The sequence below is a fragment of the Parus major genome, chromosome 14 (genome assembly GCF_001522545.3).
Source record: "Parus major isolate Abel chromosome 14, Parus_major1.1, whole genome shotgun sequence".
Lineage (NCBI taxonomy): Eukaryota > Metazoa > Chordata > Aves > Passeriformes > Paridae > Parus > Parus major.
In genome coordinates this window covers 4954149-4969386 of record NC_031783.1, presented here as the reverse complement: position 1 = coordinate 4969386, position 15238 = coordinate 4954149, and the positions used below count along the sequence as shown (strand labels likewise).

The 15238-nt window shown below is 41.2% G+C and overlaps 1 protein-coding gene across 1 annotated transcript; it reads left to right on the top strand.

Moving 5' to 3' along the window:
* Positions 1–872: 872 nt before the first annotated feature.
* Positions 873–12623, top strand: TMEM114 (transmembrane protein 114). Its single transcript, XM_033517950.1, has 3 exons — positions 873–948; positions 9448–9585; positions 11964–12623. Exons 2-3 carry the CDS (start codon positions 9450–9452, stop codon positions 12194–12196), a joined length of 369 nt encoding a protein of 122 aa, XP_033373841.1. The 5' UTR covers positions 873–948; positions 9448–9449; the 3' UTR covers positions 12197–12623.
* The last annotated feature ends 2615 nt before the right edge of the window (positions 12624–15238 follow it).

The window sequence follows — 15238 nt, the reverse complement described above, 5'->3', positions numbered from 1 at the left end:
TGCGAGGCTCCGGCTCTGGGATGCGGGATCGGGGATGGGCGTGCGGGTGTCCGTGCAGCTCGGGGGCAGCTCCGGCTCTGCGTGGTTCAAGGGACGGGCGCTCCCCGGCTGTGCCCGGGACCGTGGGCAGTGCCTTGTCAGTACTCCCGTGTCACTTGCCGAAGGAGACATGGGAAGAGCGAATTTTCTGCTACTATAACCTAATTTTACATTAACTTTTAATTCAAGATAATCTAATAAACGTTAACCATTTAGAAGGAAGGAGATGTCTTTTCATTTGGCTCAGGAAATTAAGGGGCGAAAGTTCTGGGTTAAAGCCCTTAAAAAGATAAATGTTAATATAAAGAATAGAAATAGAAACACTATATAGTTTATTTACAAAACAACACAATTAATTTAAATATAAGTATTATTATGTGTCATAATATAGAATTATTATAATCCTAAATATCAATATATAGGATTTTCCGCATGTTGTCAATTTATATCCTAGGCATTTAACTTTTGGCTTTGATTCCACTCTTGAAATTCAGGAGTAAGTAATGTTTGCCATAGCAAGAAAGGATGTTGCTTCCAGAGCAGCAGGGAGAAGGAGCAGGTTACAGGAATTGTCTCTTTGCTGTGCACTGAGCCCCACTCCAATGAGCAGATGTTTCCCTCTTGACTCCAGAGGTCAGGCCCCATGGGAGCAGCTGATGCTGCATGCCAAAAATCCTCACATTGCCTTCCCTACCTAGGAATGGCTGTTTTAGCAGCAGCCAGCTTTATATGAAATATATGTAGATGTAAAAAAACAAATGTATATATAGCAAACAGATATCATAGTGTAATTTTTTTTCCTCATTTTTTTTTCCCTTTTTCTAATAGTGAGGAGTGAATGTTACCCTTTGATAAACCCCTTCTGGCATGAGAACTCGAACATCACCGATTCACACAGACAGCTTTTGTGTGAGTAGCATTTATGTTATTTTATATTTCCATCCACCCTTCCCTCCCTCCCTGGCCACTTACAAGGACTCATTTCTGATTCAGAGGGGGAATTCACTGAGAAAGTGTTTTGACTCTGCTTTTGTACTGTATCTGTCCCTGCTGGTGGTCTTTAAGTTGTGTTTATGGTTAAAATAACCATCTATTTGATGAAAAGTTCAGCTAATTTCCTCCACAGGAGCAAGACTTCTCTGACTGGAATGGCACAGGAAGGTACACAATTGTTAAAAATAAAAGGCAAAAGTGTTCACAATCACCTCAAAGGAGTCTGATCACTGAAAATGCTTCAGAACACATTTAAATTAATCTTTAACACAGCTATTTTCTGGCGTTTCAGTGGGATACCTAGCACTGATAAAATACTTAAGTATGTGAGAATTTAAAAAAAATAAATCAATGACCAAAAGCAGTATTCAAAGTCTTTGAAGAACATCATGTTCAAAAACATTAAGCTTCTAATATAGTTACTTTGTTTTGTTTAGATTCATTTGTCAATGCCAGAATGTTTTCAAAAAGTCCAAACTGAACATTTTCAAATGCTTGCAGCCATCTCCTAGAAGATAATTTACCTTCTTTGCATCAGATATTCATCATAATCCTTTCCTCACACACCCTCGTGTATGGACTTGATTTTTATAATTTTTTGATTTATTCACCTCTTCTCCCTGACTCTGCAGAATACATGTATTTCATGTTTCTTCAAAAGGAACTCTTTCCCTCAAAACCAGCCATTCCTTGGGCTCCAGAGAGCTTTAAGCTGTCTTTAGTTTCTGGGAGCAGCATCTCGTGGTCCAGCTGCAGGGGCAGCACACAGAGGAAGCCTGGGAGGTGCTGGGGCTGTGTCCCAGCCGTACTGGGAAGGTACAGTAGGGCTCAGATCCCACTGAGCTCCTGAAGCAGCCCTATAAACACATCAGCAGGGGCAGGACTTGCAGCCCAGGATGTCTGTCTGTGCTTTCAATAGGAAGTTCCATGTCTTTAATGTTCCTCAAAGCAGAGGGCTGTAGCTGCTCGGTGGTGCTGACATCAGTGGAAGTGATTGTCTGCTGGATCACTCGAGCCTTTCAGGAGGCAGCACCTCCACTGTAACTTTGGTGATAGTCCAACATTTCAGGATAAAACCATTTGCTTTTCAAAAGTTGTGTGTGTATTTCCCAAAGGCACATCTTTTATTTTTCTCAGGCGAGAGATTGCAGCTCTTCAGTTAAATAAGAAAACAAAAGCAAAAAGCAGTGCTCATTTGGTTGTAAAAGTGATGTTGGCTTGGAAACAAAGGACGGCTTTTTGTGAGTCATGAAGTGTAAGAAAATAGTGGATATGAATAAAAATTGGATTAATAATTATGTTTACAGAGTCTTCAGGGACTTAGCATTTTTTTTTTCTCTCACTTTTACATCAAGTACTATTTTTATGTTTCTGGAAAAAGACTTCAGGTCTGCAAAGACACTTGCATATTTTATTATAAACAGGCATAGTCTGCCTAAAAACGATGAGAGAAGCAATCAAAGATACTTTAATTGAAAGAACCTGCTGGGTGTGATTGGAATGCCCTACTGAGTTAACTTTTTAATTTTTTTTGTTCAGCTTCAGTGCAGTTTCAGTGTGGTGAGGCTACAGATCCTCAGCAGCAGCAGCTGAACATAGAGGGTACCATGTCAGTACTTTTTCCTTCTAGGAAATACAGATATTTCCAAGTGACATCTAGATTCATCAGGTCCTGAGACAGTACCTTCTACATCTCTTAAATGTTTCTCACTGTGGCCACTGAATCATATTTAGGCAGATCATGACAAACCATCTTCATCTACAACACATTTTATCAGGAATTTTAGAGGGAATTTCTGTGATCATGGATTGCAGTGTAGTTACAGCACTTTCTTCATCTGCTGCTATATGTGGCAAACAAGCTAATTGCACAGCTTTAATTGGTTACTTAAAAAAAAATGACATTTTTCTCTCTGTGTGTCTGTGAAGGTGTCTGTGAGGAAGAGTCACAGGGGATTAATCTCATTCCATCTAGCTGTACATGTGTTTCTCACTGTTTGATTGGCACTGAATTTCCTGACAACATCAAACATGTTTCTTTCTGATGAGTCCTCAAAAGACTTTAAAGGACTGTCTCCTAAAGTAGGCACCTAAGTAACACATTGGTCACATCCCTCATTCTCCACAATGAGCAGTTCTTGGCATATCTTAACTAGACACAAGTGCCAAAGAGATTGGTGAAAGTCTGTATGTGAGTGCAAAGAGCTGGGCCTAAGTGGGAACAAAAGTGCTGCCCACTGCCAGAAGACAAACCCTTCATTAGAGAATGAAAAGCCTTCATGGTCCTTTCTTCCACATTTCCAATATCTCCCCTATTCATCCCAGCAGATTCCTTTTAGGCTTGTTGTGTACTTCAAATCGAGCTCCCAGCAAATTAAAATAATTGGGTGCACAAGTTAAAATCTGTGCTAGCAGCAATATTACCCAGGCAATCAACCTAGGGCTTGTTAAGCCTGGGACTATGACGTGTTTTCCTATCACAAGAGCACTCTTGAGCTACTCCTCTAATGGATCAGACACAAACACACTGTCTCTACATTAGCCTTCCATTTCTTCTCTCACCACTCCCCCCAGCTGAACATGAAATGTAACCCCTCACTCCCCCTCAAACCCATGATGGATAAAATATTTCCCAATTACAGATTACATTATGGCCTGGTTATTTATTTGTTTAAATCATCAGCCACTGTCTAAAGAAAAATACCACTCGATTGCCTACCAGTAGCTTTTCTGAAAGTCCTGCACTAATAAAATTCTGGAGATGTATACTTTCCTCTGGCCCAAGCAGGAATAAAATGAAAGTATCACTTTCTGTAATTTAGACAGTTATTAGAGTCTCTTGGTGACTACTAGGATTCAAGACAGCCCCCTGAAAATTCTCCTTAGAATTTAAGTTTGTCAGCAAAGACACCTATTTTGCCTTGCCATGTGTTCTCCTGTGCCAGTTATGGCAGACAAGCAGCAAGAGCAACATTTTTCATGGTGAGTTGAATCTATCTCTCTCTAATGACAAAATAAGGATGACACTGACTTCAAAGGCAGCTGCATTAAATTCTGAGCAGCTTCACCATTTTCCAGTAGCAGAAATGTAACATCAGTAGGTAAATGTAAAATCAGATCTAGATGTTGAGCATCACACAGAGAGAGAGGGAAGCTGCTGAGTAGAAGGAATGGCAGTGCTCATTCAGCTGAAATCTTTTCCCCAAGTATTTGAGCTTTCTAAAAGAATTTATTAAAAGAAAAGAAAAGCCCAAACAAGAAACCTCAACATGTTACACCGGTGAAAAGCTGTAGACATTTTTGTCATACAAATATTTTCCATTTAGCGAAGACTATGTTGTTAATAATGAGTAAATACCAGTACAGATTTAGGTGAAGGCAGCACCAGTGTAATCCTTGCAAAATGAAAAATATTTCAAATATTTCTAATCAAAACCAGACAATTTCTCTTGAATTTCAGCTTTGCACTTGAGCTGCTGCAGGGTCCCACCAGCACTGCAGAGCTGGGGCTGGAGTTAGGAAAATAATGTGAGAGAGCTGCTGTTCTTTCTTACTGTCTGTGTGACACACAAACCATCTGCATTAGGTACCTGAAAGGTAAGATTTAGCCTCTGGCAGTCCTGATTTTTTTGTCAGAGACCTGAACAACATGGCCAGTGATTGGTTTACTTTTACAGGTCCATTTTTTAGTGCTCTCCTCTATTCCTGACCCACCCAGAAATAAGTACTTAATGGATGTGGTTTCCACTCATATTGTTTTTCCTGTTATAAGATCAAGGCTGGAGCGTGCAGCTGCCCATGCACAACTGCTTAAAGTGTTACTCCCCAGAGTATTTTTATTTTTTCTTTTTTAGACAGCAATGTAACTGGAACCATGAGGCTGCAGACAAATTTGTGTTTCCTGCAGGGAAACGATCTTTGCAGCAGAGGCAGCTCTGATACCTCACTTGTTTTAATGTAACATCTGCCTTGGTTTCTTCCTCAACAAAATGAGTTTAATAGTACAGATAAACTTGTCTGGATTTCCTTACAGCATGTGGACCCTGATACAGTCATGTACCAGCTGCTTTCACACTTCACCCTGTTCCTCCTGGTCCTGCTTCATTTTTACTGAGTTGCAGATTATAATGTTATGAATAATGCTCTGTTATTTGGCCACCATGACATTTTTTCCTGAGGGATTTAGAGTTTTTTGCAAATTTTCTTGTGGCTTTAAGCTACCAGAAGGAAACAGCTGAGGCTGGAGCAAGAGCCATTTCAGAAGGCAAGTGAAATAAGGCCCAAATGATGCACATAGAAATTCTGGCTTAATTGATGTGGTAGGTATGTACCTGTTTCTGAGCAACAGTGCAATACAGTAGATATTACAGTAAATACATACAGAAATCTGAGAGAACTTCAGCACCACTGCAGGTGAGGCCTAACAAGTGACAAGTTCTGATCAATGTTCTCATTTTCAGATTCATTGGTACCACAGCAACAGAATGTGACCACAGTGCATCGCTCACATTCATCATCCTACCCATTCCTGCTACTGGAGTTTTTTGTCAGTGCCACCTGCTCCAGGTCTAGCATCATTTTATTTCTGCTATCTACAATTTGTCTTCCTGTTTAGCTCAGAGATTTTTTGGGAACAGCATGAAGCCAAAGCATGCAACACACAGCCTGGCTGTGAGCCTGGATAATCCTGGAGACCCCTAAGCCTGTGAGCAATCCTTCTCCATCACCTTTTCTCTGTTGAACAGGGGGAATCCAGGCCTTCCTGTCCCTGTGCCCCAAACCCAGAAGACTCACATTTAGCAGCAGACAAGTTCTTTCCAGTTGTTTCTCAGTTTTTAAAGTTGTTTCCTTGTTTTTTTTTTTTTTCCTTGTTTTTTTTTTTTTCCTAGCAAGCAGGTCAGACTTTCTCTGTGCACTGTTTCTTCCTGGCTTTGCCAAGTCCTTCTGGAGCAGCCCCACTGGTTTTAACAACTGCCAGGATTCTGTTTCAGCTGGAGGTTTTTGTCTCTCTAACTGGATGTTTAGTTACTGCTGGGTAGGATAAACAGGCCCTTAATTAAGCTCTTCTGAGCCACTGCCATTTGGAGTATTTCTGATGAGGTGATATTACAGATTTCTAGGCACCATTTGCTATTATAAGCTGTGCAAACAAATCCAAAGTTAGTTTGAAGCAATTAAACTCCAGGATGTTAACAGGAGATGATTAACAGAACTGCTGGGCTTGCACTTGGTTGCTTCTGACACTGCTCAGTGTTTCTGTTTCATTCCACAAATTTCTCTCACAAACAGCTCCTCAACAGCTGTGTTGGGTGGGAATTCAGAAATGCCTGCCAAGCTCTCAGATCTGGACACACACTGCAGATGGCATTCTTACAGATATTTGGCCAGACCTCTAGTAAAAGAGCTTTGGCTAGCTAATGTTAAACTTCAGCAATTGAGATTCTTTTTTGCTTCCAAAAAAGGGAGTGTTTTTTAAAAGTTTATGAGCTTGTTTCAGTATTTCCAGGATTAAACTATTGGATCTTTCATGTTGGACTAATAGGGAACTCAGGTGTTGAGAAACAGGTGTGGGAAACTGAATCCTGTTTTACAAGAACGTGCACATGTGCAAAATGCTTAGGGTGGTTCTTTTTTTTCCAATACTAGATTAATTTAATCAATATGAAGACAGTTATATGTTTAATACATAATGCATAAATATGTATTTCAACAAAAACTAAAAACCCACCGACTGCAAAATTAATGTTTTAACTTCTTTCATAGATGATTATTGAAGACAGAAACACAGTAAAGATATTTTAAGTCATGTTCTTCTATAAACTAATTCTGTTCCTCTAATCAAGGAATATAATGGCATAATATCATATGCCAGATGGCATGAATTCAGATTCCTGAGTGGTTTCCATGGTAGCATTTTAGAACAAGTTTCCCAGGCAGTTGCAGATTTCATAGTACAAATGAGTATTAGATATTGAACTAGAACACTGGAGATTATAGAAATACTATTTAACCAAATAGAATTCATTAATATTTGATTTTAAAAAAGCTGCTGGTGATTAATGAGAAGTGTGATCCCAGCTGTGTGTAGGGAAAGTGAGGCCCTGTCACAGTGGGGTTTGTGGGTTTTACCTGAGCTATCCCTAAACCCTATATTTTCACAGTAGCAGGCATAAAAATCAGAGTTATTCTGATATTGCAGCTGTCACAGATCATTAATGTAATCTAGGACACTCCCAAGGATGCTCTGCTGTGGTTTTCCTTCCCCTTTCCTTCACAAGGGTCCATTCAGAGCTGTGTTTTGCTCACCCACACGTGTCCTGGCTCAGGCTGCAGTAGCTGAAATCACACCATGGCAAGTTAGAGCTGCTGTCCTGAGGAGGAGTTTGTGAGCAGTGACTTGGACTGGAGAGGCACACCTGGAAAATCACAAGGCAGAGAGCCAGCCATGAACTTGTTTATGTTTGTTCTCTCTCAGCAAGGCCAGGGCTGAGGACAGAGTTGCACCATTCTTACATTCATACTTTTCAAATGTTTATTGCATCCTCCCAAGGCTTTTTCACCTTTTACATGCAAGACCAAATCTAAGAGCACACATGGCTGTCAGAATGGTGGGGAATAATCAAAATGAGACCAAATATCCCTCAGCAAGCTCAAATGTGGCTGAAGGCCACGCTGCCTCTAGAATATGAGAAATGAATTTTGTACCCAATCTCTATTCTGTCACATCATCTGTGACGAGTTTCATCACATCCCCAACAACACTTCTAACCACATAAAACTCCCAAACTAAGTTCCATGGCTATTTCTCATCTTGGAATTCTGCTAAGATTTGCAGGCAGTTTTTGACACGCTGGTTTGTTCCCAGTGAGCTGAAGATTGATCTGGCTGTTAGCACTGAGAATTGCTTTAGGTCTGTGTTTCTTGGCCAGGAACAGCAGCAGTTTTGCTGAAGGGAGGCCCAAGGGAGTGTCCTTGCCTTTAGAATCAAAGAGGGAAAGTGCTCTCTTCAGTGCAGAGTGTTGAATTCATGATTTCTGAACATCAGCTGGTCCTGATGTGAGCATATGTGGGATTGAATATGAATATATAATACCAGTGTAAATAAGCAGAAAAAACCAAAAAGGGTCATCTTCCAAAACTTTCTCACTTGCTACAATATTTTTTTATGTTTTTTTCCCTGTGAGCATGTTCTATGCTACACAAAACAAATGATTATATCTGGAAACCACATTCTACTCTAGTACAGATACCAACAGTGTCTGCCTTGGTGCCATGCAGACCCTTCCTAACCTTCCAGGCTTCTGAACTGCACAGAGATCTGTACACAATTGTGTCTGATCTTTATAATGCTAGTGCAGAGGATGAGCTGCATCCTTAGCCAGTGGCAGATGCAGTACCTCCAATTCTGTGGGCAGTTACAGTGACTTGAAAAAATCGATCATTTGATCACACACCAACTGTGAACTTTTCCTAAGATAATGGTGTATTGTTCCTCTGTGAAATTAAATGAGACAATGAAGCTCAGACCTCTTCAGAATATGGATTTTACATTTTCTTTTCTCAGTTACTCTGTACTTTACTCTGGTATGAAACAAATTGATTCTGGAATTATTTTTTTTTGGTTATTATTCTAAAAAAAGTTTGGGCTGAACGTCGTGGATAGATTGCATCAGAGGGAACAATGGCACAATAATGGTTTATGATGGAAAAAACAGGGTGATATGAAAAAATACATAGCAACCCTCTGTTTACACAGCTATTAAAATGTTATAGGGATCAAGAAAGACTAATGTAAAACATTTAGCATGGGAGGAAGCAAGCAGGATAGGTTAATGCACTTAGTGAAGCTGCTGTAGAAAACAGTGACAGACAGAATCAGAGCTGGATGGGAAAATTTACCTCTAGTAGATGGTCAGCTGCAACAAAGGAAAAGGTCACCAATTTGCTACATCAGTGCAGCAGAGGACACGTGACAGAAGAGAAACCTTTAACCAAAGCATGGCTGGATCTCCCCTCCCAAACAGAACAGTGTGATTCACATAATGGGGCTCCTTTCCCTTAAGGTTGTCAGTGCCTGCCTGGTCTGCAGTGCATCACTGATACCCAGCTGGCTCAGGAGCTGAGAACAGTTTTATTGCTCATAGAAATCTGTAGACATATCCTCAATATCTGTGGTCTCTGTTTGAAACACAGGCTGTGATCCTGTGAGAGTTTGTTCTGCTTGTTACCTTTCCTTCCATACCATATGTCTGTCCTGCTGATTTACACTGAAAACACAAGGGCTGTCCAATTTCTTGTTTGTGCAGCACAGAATGAAGCTTTGGTCCTGATCAGAGGCTCTGCACTTAATAATTATTGGTACATAATTAACCGCAATAAAACATTACAATATTAACATTCTTCATTTTTCCTCAGACATGCATGGAACATTTGTCATCCTGATGCCCCTCAGCCTGATACTGATGATTTTTGGAGGAATGACTGGATTCATCAGTATACTTGCCAGGGCCTACCTTCTGCTCCTAATGACAGGACTGCTTTTCCTTTTTGGAGGTACTGAATCAAACTCCTGGCCTAACTATTCTAGATAACAAGAGGTTGTAGCTGGGAAACATCACTTTGTTTCTCAGGGAATAAAAGCCAAGCAGGAATTTGCTTTCAGAATAATGCTGGTGTTCACCTGGTATCTGGGTCTTGACTGAGGAACAGAGCTGCTTAGGAAAGGCAAATATCCCTCCTTGGGGAATGAGTCACCCTTTGAACAATCTGTGTTTGCTGTGCTCATTAGCACAAAAGATTTAATAACTTCTCTGCATGGTGCACAAATTTTTTACAGACAGGGTAATGGGGTGATGGAAAAGTGACCATGGAATTACTAAATTATAGGGTTGCACAGATTTTGCAACTATTCAGAAAACTGATGTTTTTAAAAAGGCATTTGAATTAAGTTTCTGAAAAGGGTTTTGTTAGGCATTCCTGGGTTAGCCTCACTGCTTGCTTTGATCCAAACTGTGGGTCACAAAAGGATACCCCCCAAAAGTTATTTTAATTGGAGTGCAAGATTTCAATTTGAAGCTAGTAAAATGCTTTTAAATGTGTTTTTATTTTTTTATTTTTTTGCTGTATCCAAACCCACCATGATTTAGAAAATAATTTATGAATTAAAAAACCTAAAAACATTCTGTCAAAGTAGGAAAGCTGTGTTTAAATCTGCATTTTCTGTTCCAAACAGATTTTCAGTGCTGTTTCACAATGTAACTTAAACCAGAAATTTTTCCCTGCAGAAAAGGGGATCCTCAGAATTGGCTCTCATCAACTGCTCATACAGTCCTATTTTTAAGAAGAAAATGCTAGGAGATTGCTGGAAGCAAATGCTGCTGTCTCAAAGCCTTGACTGAGCTTTTTAGTCTGAAATGCTCTAACACAGACCAACCATCCCCTATTATGATTGTCTCCTAAAAATAGAGCAAATTCCAATTCCTCAGAGCAGCAGAAAGCTGTATTCACTGAAAAGGCTGGTGGAAAACTGCTCCAAATAGTCAGTGAAAGATGAAAAGCTGAGAAGTGCTGAGCAGTTTCCCAGGAGAACATGAACAGGGTGGCCTTTGGTTGAGACCAGCCCCCCATCCTGCCCTGGCTGGATGCACAGAACAGTTTTGTAGGACTCTCAAATTCACAAAGTTGAGGATTAGTTAGATAGTTCTGTCTCAGCACAAAGAGATATTTAGAGATGCTGTTCCAGAAATGTGGGGGTTTTTAAACCCTCAGAGCTGATATGTTCCACATGTCAGGATATCCTGTATGTTTCCCCATTTTTCAGAAAGGGGAATCACATAATTCAATGCATCTGGTTGAAAATGTCAATAAATCAGTCTTCCATTTCTGCTGACAAAAGGTATAGAGTGATTTTTTTTCCACTCCTTGCAGAGGGCTAGAATAAGGTACAGGCATCATAGGATGATTAAAACCAGGAATATTACTATGAATTTGGACTGATGGATAACCCAATATTTTTCTGTCTTGGTTTGCCTCCAATCCAACATATATTTCTGGCAAAAAAGCAGCCTCATCAAGACTTACTGTAATTTAACAGAAAGCCATACTAAAATTTTCTCCTTCAGTATCAGATAAGACACTATCTTGTCCTAAAAGTGTTTCAGTATTTACCTTTCCTGGGCTGCAGTCCTTTTATCAGGGATAAAATTGTTACTGATTGTTACTGGATCTTTCCTGCTGCTGATCCAGGGAAGCAGTGACTTTGGCTAGTACCTGTCCTTTGACTGACAGGGGTGCCAGGCTCAGGATGTAGTGTGTACCTGTTCCAGATGTGCCATTCCTTTCATTCTGAAAACATCTGTCTCCTTGCTTGAGTGTCCTTATTAATTTATTTTTCATCTGCCCCCAAGATGTCTTTGAGTCAGGTGTTGGGAAGAGCACTTGGAGGAGGTGATGGTAAAGACCAACACATTTACATTAAACACTCAAAACTGACAGTACTCAGAGAACAGCCTCAATTCAGTGACCTGAAATGCAGAAATCTGGGTTTTCTTGCATAGAGGGAGACAACTGTACATGGTGCTCAGCAGTGAGGAATCAGGATACATTATAATACAGCACTGAAAACAGGTGCACATGCATTGGATATCTGTAAACTAGAGGAGGTTTTTATTGTGGGAGGTTTGCTGCCAGACATTGTGATTCAGTCTTTAACAGTGGGAACATGTTATCCTCAATGGACACACAACCTGCCTCGACTTACTTCTCACCCTCATTCCACAAGAAGCCAACCTCAGCTAGATTTCAAAGGTAATCTGTAAATCTGGCTGGGCTAGAACAGGAAGAAGTGGCAAAGAGGCCCTAAGACATATCCAGTTGACTGTTTTTAATTTCTTCAGTGGCTGCTAAGTAGCTGAACATGTTTCTCTTTTCAGCTCTTGTTACCCTCACAGGGATCAGTGTCTATATTGCATATTCAGCTGCTGCCTTCCAAGAAGCTGTTTGCCTCCTGAGGAGCAAGGATCTCCTGCTGGAAATCGATATCAGGTTTGGCTGGTCCCTGGCACTAGTCTGGATCTCCTTTGTGGCAGAAGTGCTCACTGGGGCTGTGTTCCTCCTGGCAGCAAGAGTCGTGGGGCTGAAGAGGCAGCGTGAACAGGCTTTATGAGCAACAGGTGCCTTTGCAACAACAGAGCCCTGATAATTCGGATTGCTTGGTCCATCTGGCCACTAGGGGTAATAAGAGTGGCAAGACTGAGTATTTTGTCAGCTGTTGTAAGCCTTTTTCCTCACAGGTGGCTACAAAACACAAAGAATCTGGTAAATCAGTAAAACATTCCAGGCATTGTCAGTTAGTTGTGTCCTTAGAAGAAAGTGCATTGCAGTGCTTGTATTTCCAGAATGATTTCATCTGGCAGCTCATCAGATATCTCCATTCATTGCTTAGAGCAAGGCAGATCTCTTGCTTCCTTTTCTCTTTTCTGCTGTCTCGGGGAAGTGTTTCAGTGTACCTTGCAGGCCAGGATTTGGGTTCTCCTGAGGGTTCTAAGAAGGACATGGACCTGCTGCAGTGAGTCCAGAGGAGGCCATGAAGATTCTCAGAGGACTCAGCACCTCTGCTCTGGAGATGGACTGAGAGAGCTGGGGCTGTTCATTCTGCAGAAGAGAAGGCTCTGGGGAGACCTTAAAGCCCCTCCAGGCTCCAGGAGAGCTGGAGAGGAGCTTTGGATGGGGCCTGGTGTCTAGGAGAAGATGATATTTCACATCCTTCCCAGCCCAAACCTTTGCAGGATCCTGTAATCCAGCAGGTGGCAGTGGCTGTGATGCTGAGGCTCTCGAGAGCAGTGGTGAGTGCACTGCAGGAGAAAGATACAGCTGTTTTCCAGATGTTTTTACTAACTGCTGGAGAAAGCCCCAATCTCTCAGTGATCAGGCTACATACTTCTCTCCTTCAGCTTATTACTAGCTGCTTTTTCAACTCTGCAATGCAGAAGATGTATCTGGTATATTTTCCAGTTTTTACTTTGCAGTTTTGATGATTGATGCTTCTTTTTCATGACATTTGTGTACGTGCTTTGTGCTAGAATGTTTATCTTGTGCTGAAACTGCTGAGTAAACTGAACATGCTGGGCACGTGAATTTCATTTTGGGTGCCAAACATTCTAGTTTTCCCTCTGGGTAGTAACATTTAAGAGGACATTTACTTCAATGCCCACTGAAGTTCCTGAAGAAGTTTCCCCCTGACTGCTGTGCTGAGTAGAGACTGAATGTGCTAGCAGCTCCTCTCCATTTCTGTTAGACCATGCATTTCTGGGGGCCCTCAGCACACTGCAGCTCAGGACACTGACTCAGGAGCTGTCAGGCACTCTCTGTCACTGGGCAAGTCCCTTGTACATTCTCCAGCAGCACAAAGGGCATCATTCACCTACCTCTGCTGAACACCAGAACAGTTTTATTAGTGTGTCCTGTGTTAAAGATTGCACATTCACTCTTACGAGCTCAGCTCTAATCTTAGTCCCAAAGTACCAATTCTTTCATGAAAAAAGGGCAGGGAGCTCCTGAGAGCTGAGAGTCTTTGGCGATAGAAGGGAACATTTTAATGCCTTGTTGTGAATGGAGAGCTGAGCCAGGAAACTTGTCCAAGGTCACATGAAACCAGAGTTTCTGAATCCTGGGCTGAGACCTTGCTTGTCAGATCTTGCTTATTATCAGAATTAAATAAGGCTCAAAATCCTGAAAGGACTGAGCAGTAGAAATTCTGTGACTAGCCAGTACAATTTTGTAATTCTTAGTTGCTCCCACATTGGTTTTCAGGTATTTTCCATGTTGCCTTATGTTGGGACCATGTAATTGAGTCATTTTATAAGTTAAAGCATATCAAATCAGCTCTATAAGAAGTGTAAGAAAAAATTCTTTGTAGACGAAATTCCATGTGCTTAAGTGAATTATGCAAAATGTAATTCTCTGTTTCAGTGCTGGTGAAACTATTTATAATATAAATTGTATGATGTTACTCAGGCATTACTGTAAGCTGTAACAGTAAAATATCATCTGAGTTATTTTTTGAATATTTGTTACAGATGTTATTTTCAAGTGGTTTTGAGTGTTGTAAAATTAAATAAAATGACATCTCAGAGTGGGAATTATTTACCAAGACATGAAAGAACTAAGATATTTATTTTTCTTTAACTTTTTCTGCAAATTTATTCTACTGTTTTTATGATGCTTTTGAAGTTCCTGTGTCAGATGTGGTAGGTATTTAAAAGATATTTACACAGCTACAATATAAAATACTCAATAGATCAAATCTAATTAGAAAGCCAATGAATCTGTTATTGAATTAGAGCAATTCTCATTTCCATGGCTCTCCTAAATTTCTCATTCTGGCTTCCTGCAATAGCTGGCACAATGGTAACGAAGAGTACCTTCTGCTCCTGAATGTTTGCATAACCCCTGAATTTCTCTGAAATTCCTTCTGAATACAAAGAAAAAAAGATGGTTTGGAATAGTCAAATTAGCATTGAATGTTTTGAAAAATTATACTGGGAAGAGGAACCATCCCAGAAAGGACTTTATGTAATTTGAAACAAATGACCTTATCAGTTTCTTCCTCCTACTGAAATTAATGCTAATTTAATACCATGTTCTTTGCTGTGTTTTCCCCAAAATGCTTTACTGAGATGAGGACAGAGGCTGCTCCCATTACTTTCTGGTGAATTGCAAACTCATTGGTAATTTGCCACGTGGAAAGTGAAGAGAAACAGATGTGGAGAGCAGGGCAGCACAGTCTGAGGGGCAGAGTGCCCACAGCTCCTGCCCAGCACCAGGTGCTCCTGGAGGCTCTTCCTTGAGGGGTGGCAGAGAAGGGTAGGGGACATCAGAAGAATCCTTGAGTGTGAAAGATGTGGAGATGTACAAGGTGTTTAGAGGTTTTTAGTGCTGTGAATGCACTGCAGACATGAAACCACAAGGACTCGGTGTTTGTGCTGTGCCCGAGCTGGCTCCTGCAGAGCTCCAGCCCTTTGGGACCAGCCTGCTCTGGCCTGGGTGCCCTGCTGGGTCACAAACCCTTCCAGCAGCCCTGTTCCAGCGTGGACTCCTGTCTCTGTGAGTCCTGCCAGGAGCCTGCTCCAGCACAGGCTTCCCACAGGGCCACAGCCTCCTGTGGGCATCCACCTGCTCCAGCCTGGGGTCTCCACAGCTCCAGGGG